Genomic DNA, 5,212 nt, shown 5'->3' with positions numbered 1-5,212 from the left:
AGTCTTATAGGCAATTGTTTGGGTGCGAGTTGGGGAGTTTGCCCTTCTCCTACCTTGGTATTCCGATACACCATCGTAGGCTGACAAACAGAGAGTGGAAGTGTATCGAGGACCGATTTGAGAAGAAACTGAGTTGCTAGAAGGGTAAGCTCATGTCATACGGAGGCCGGTTAATCTTGATAAATTCGGTGCTCACGAGTATGACTATGTTCCTCTTATCGTTCTTTGAGGTCCCAGTTGGTGTTAGGAAAAGACTGGACTTCTATCGAGCACGCTTCTTTTGGCAGGGTGATGAACTTAAAAGAAAATACCGGCTTGCTAAATGGGATATTATCTGTCGACCCAAAGACCAAGGAGGGCTTGGTATTGAGAATCTTGAAGTTAAGAACATATGCCTTCTTAGTAAGTGGTTGTGGAAGCTCGCTTCCGGGACTGAAGCCATGTGGGCGCAGATCCTTCGCAGCAAGTACCTCCAGACTAGAACACTGTCCCAGGTAACAGTTAGGCCGACCGACTCGCCTTTCTGGAAAGGACTCATGAAAGTTAAACAATTACTGTTTAATAGGACAAGAGTTGTTATTGGAAATGGTGCTACTACACGTTTCTGGGAGGATACTTGGCTTGGCGACTCACCCTTGGCCATTCAATATTCGTCTTTATATCGTATTGCTCAACGACGTGAGGTGTTCGTTGCAACGGTATTTCAATCTATCCCCCTTAATATTCAGTTTAGAAGGTCGCTAGCGGGCAATCGTTGGGAAGTTTGGCTCCATTTAGTTAGGAGACTAATGGAGGTTCAACTTTCTGACCAACCTGATGAATTACGCTGGAAATTGACTAGGTCTGGAGTATTGACAATTAAGTCAATGTATATTGATGTTATTAATTCGAACTCCATTCCAACTTCCAAGAATATCTGGGATGTCAAAGTGCCTTTGAAAATAGAAGTGTTTATGTGGTTTGTCCATAAACAAGTTATTCTAACAAAGGACAACTTAATAAAGCGTAATTGGACAACACCTACTAGGTGTAGTTTCTGTGATCGGGATGAGACGATTAAGCATCTCTTTTTTGATTGCCCGTTGGCCAAGGTCCTTTGGCAGATGGTCCAAATTGCTTTTAACATTACTCCACCGACTACTGTTAATGCTTTATTTGGGACTTGGCTTAATGGGATTGAGTCTACCTTAGCAAGACATATTCGGATTGGAGTCTGCACTTTGCTGTGGACCATCTGGCTTTGCAGAAATGATTTGGTTTTTAACAGAACATCACGGATTCATTTTTTGCAGGTTATTTTCCGAGCTACGGCAGTGATCCGTTCGTGGTCGCTACTCACTCCGATGGAGGCCAGGGAGCATTTGGTTACTGTGTCTATCCGTTGGGAGATGGTAGCTTGGGATATCTTCAACGGTTTGGATGGCGGTCATGTAATAGGATAGGCAATTAGTTTACCTACCTGTTTTAGCCAGCCGGTTGTGGCATCTTTTCTTGGCTACTTGCTGTATCTAGCCTTTTGCGCTCTGTGTGAGCTGCTTTTTCTTTCTTTAAGTTTGAGACTTTGGAATTTTTGTTGGCACAATTTGGTTCTTGGTTAATAAGATGGCCGTATGCATCACTCTTGATGCAGAGGCCGGGGAGCCCCCCTTTTTCGAAAAAAAAGGCAAACATCAATAAATTTGATATGCTGATTAAATGACATGAACCTGATTCATGATGCATATATATCCTTCCCTGAGAGTATCTAGTCTGCTGCTACATGTATACACTAACCATGACATTTCTTCCTCTGTTTTGGTCAAAACTCCAATCTGATTACTACCCCCTGATCATCTTTCATGATCCCACAATGAATGGTTTTGTAACTGTTACTGTTTTAGCATGATAAAATGGAGAGCTCCTAACTGTTGTCTCACACACTGGTATAGATTACAGTATGACACACACTTTTGTACTTCTGATTCCCCATTCTTTTCATCAAGATCTGAATTCTTCTTTCCTCTCTGCATCTAGATTATTTCATGGTAGCATTTAAATTCATAGAACAGATTTTTCTCTAACATGGGAATCTGATAAGAACAGATACTAACCCAGAAATAAATCGATGATCAACTTAACTGAATCTAATACTATTTTTAACCAAGCATCAAGAACACTATAGCAGCCAGTCTGAAATTTCTTTGATTAAATATTGAAGAACGGATCAGGATCACAGAGAGTTACTGAAAGGAGAAGATCACATCCCCCATTAACAAGAACCAAGGATCCACCAGTGACCACCTGGGCTTGCAACGCAAACACGCAAGGAAAGAAATCAAATCCCCACCAACAAGTTCTTTAATGAAACATTCCCTACAGAAATAGTTTATCACGAAACATCCCAGGTACTGACATAGATTAATCCTATCCCCCAAATGAAGCTAAATCCTTGCTGAGTTCAGATAGTAGATAGAGAACCTTGGTAACCAACAACATACTCATAACACATCCACCATAGACAGAAAATAGCAACATAAGTAGTAAACTGCCATAAGCAAGGGCAAGCCTGGCCCTTCTTCAGGTCGCCACTCTTGAGGTTCCAAGATACAAAATCATCCGCAGCTAAGCAAAGACGGGGCGCTGGCAAAACAGACGATAAACAGGTTAAAGCCTTCCATCAAACAACAATGCCCAAACTCGGCTATGAACAGGTTGTAGGAGATCAAACGAAAACAGCACAAGAACTGAATTACCTGCCGAATGTTGTAGACGGTCATGGCGAGGCTCACAACACTGGCGACCGCGGCGATGATCAGGCCCGAGTTACTCGGCTCCGCCGCATACCCGTCGCTCATGGAGGCGTAGACCAGGTAGTAGAGGACCCCGAACAGCCACACGGAGAGGGCCATGATCCACTGGTTCACCGGAGGCGGAAGCGGCGACGGGGCGGGCTTCTCCGACAGCGCGTTGGCGAGCAGCGCCTGCAGCATGACGGTGACGAACGTGAAGAAGAAGCAGGCGGCCAGGGCTTCCATGGCCGGGGTGTAGCGGAGGAACTCGGCGTGCTGCGGATACCGAAACCGAAACAAGGACATCCAGATCATCATGAAAAGCACCATGTACAGCACGTAGAGCGTCTGCACGTCGATCTTGGGCGGCTGCACGGAAACAAAGAAAAACACGTATGAAGACTGAGAGAGATCGAATCGAACGCAAGAAGGAGCTTACAGATGAGACCAAGGATGGAATTGGATTGGGCGTTTTGCTTACCCTGGCATGCTCCCCCTCCTCCTTCTTTGCTCCAGCAGCGCCCAAGTTGCGGCCTTCAAAGTTCAGACAACGCAACAGGTGGGTTAAATCTTGGCAGCAAATAGCAGAGCAAAGAAACAAGAAGATCAAATCTTAGTAAAATGATAAGGAGAAAGCAGAGCAAGATCACCAAGGTGAGACATTTTTCGAAAAGGAAAAGAATCAAGGTGAGACGTGCCATTAGTGACTAGTTGAACAAATAACGTCAGGAAAACTAATTGAAACGCTATCCAGAGCCAAAACATCTCAAAAAAGAAAAGACAATGTTGCTCCGCCAAGAGGAAGACGGAGAGAAAGAAATACAGAAATGCACGAACTGGATCCGGAAATAAAAAATCTCAGGCACAAAATTTCACCAAAATAATACGCACAACAAACTACCAACAAACAGGAAAGCAACTAATTAAGGCCTTGTTCGTTTAATCCCACCCCCGCCGGGATGGGAAGGGTTTTGGCGCGAACCCCGTGGTTTTTACCCTCGCCGGGGCTGAATCCCCGCGTAGCTTACATGCTTGTTCGGCTAAACCCGACCGGGTTTATATCCCATCCAATCCCACCCCAAACCGCAGGGATTTCACCGGGTTTTGACCCACGTCTCCCGCCGCGTGGAAGAAAACCTCGTCTCGTCTTCTCGAAAGAAAAAGGAGGAGAGGGCGAGAGCGGCGGGGGTGGCAGCCCGGCGGCGCCGACGCCGGCAGGGAAGGACTGTGCGACGGCTAGGGGCCGGAGCGGACGATCTCTCATCTCCAGTGAAGGCCGGCTGCTGCGTCTTAGCAGTAGATCTCCCAGTGCGAGCTCGGCGGCCACGGCAGGCTACTTCGGTGTCCCTCCCCAAGGTTTCACACCGGCAAGATCTTCTCCCCTTTTGATTTCTAGGGATTCACATCACCTTTTCCGCCGGTGATTGAGGAGACTAACCGAACAGCAATGAAGGGAAGGGTTGAGAGGAAATTCCGGGGATTAATCACGGCAGGGTTTGGGTGACAGGGTGGGGGTCACCCAATCCCTAGGTGGATCAAATCCACTAGAGGATTAAATCTTTTGCAACCGAACAAAGCCTGGGGGATGCATACCAGGCATCTCGCTAGCACTAGTCTTTTCCCTGACCACGGTGAGTTTCGGAGATAGATACTGATGAAGCTCTATGGAAGAACCGCCATGGGGTTGGCGTCTGGTTATATGCAGCGTACAGGTGAGGATGAGGAGGAGGTACACGGTCGTGGCTTGGTCTCCGCATCGGTAAGGCTGGTACAATATTTTCAGTCCGGGGGCAGCAGCAGAAGACAGTGCTTTCTCAGTTTTCAGTTTCAGGGATCGTACTTGCAGTTGCCCCCTTTTTTCTTTTCTTTTCACGTTTCTTGGACTGACTAGCTCCAAATGGCTAGCTTTCTCGTTCCCTTTCTCTGCTTTCTTACCGGACGGTAAAATCGACGGCTGATTTTGCCTTTCTAAGCCTCGCATGGATGAATGGTAGTAGTCCAAATGGAACCATCGGTTCACTTTAACGTACTACAACGAAGCGACGCACTGATTTGAATTAGTTTGAAAATTGAGCAGACGATAGAACGAAAGAGAGTATCTTTGCCCATGGCGGGAAACCTCCAGGGGAACGCAAAGGCCTACAGCTGGATGCTTTTTTTTTTTGGCGAGAGCCTACCACTGGACAAAAAATAATAATACTGACCCATCCCGCAGGTACTACACGTACATACTATTGCATAGAAAAATGAACATATTTTTCTTCAACACTGTCATATTTTGTAGAGGGTTCTGTGATTGAAATAAGCATCATGCTTAACAAAAAAAAGGTTTATTTTACTGAGTATCTCCCCAAATACTTGCATTGTACATGGTCTTAGAATACTTCCCTCTGCTTAAAAAAATATAGAAAAACCGAGGACAGTCATTCAGAGACCAGGAGGTA

At 45.9% G+C, this 5,212-nt stretch overlaps 1 protein-coding gene across 1 annotated transcript; it reads right to left on the bottom strand.

Annotated features, from left to right (window-relative positions):
• Positions 1–2,319: 2,319 nt before the first annotated feature.
• LOC119367570 lies at positions 2,320–4,477 on the bottom strand. Its single transcript, XM_037633051.1, has 4 exons — positions 4,362–4,477; positions 3,250–3,302; positions 2,733–3,137; positions 2,320–2,619 (listed from the first exon to the last, which is right to left on the bottom strand). Exons 1-4 carry the CDS (start codon positions 4,366–4,368, stop codon positions 2,602–2,604), a joined length of 483 nt encoding a protein of 160 aa, XP_037488948.1. The 5' UTR covers positions 4,369–4,477; the 3' UTR covers positions 2,320–2,601.
• Between the last annotated feature and the right edge of the window lie 735 nt (positions 4,478–5,212).

Source organism: Triticum dicoccoides, chromosome 2B, assembly GCF_002162155.2.
Source record: "Triticum dicoccoides isolate Atlit2015 ecotype Zavitan chromosome 2B, WEW_v2.0, whole genome shotgun sequence".
Lineage (NCBI taxonomy): Eukaryota > Viridiplantae > Streptophyta > Magnoliopsida > Poales > Poaceae > Triticum > Triticum dicoccoides.
The sequence above is the reverse complement of the archived record's forward strand: the minus strand, read 5'-3'. Positions and strand labels throughout refer to the sequence as shown.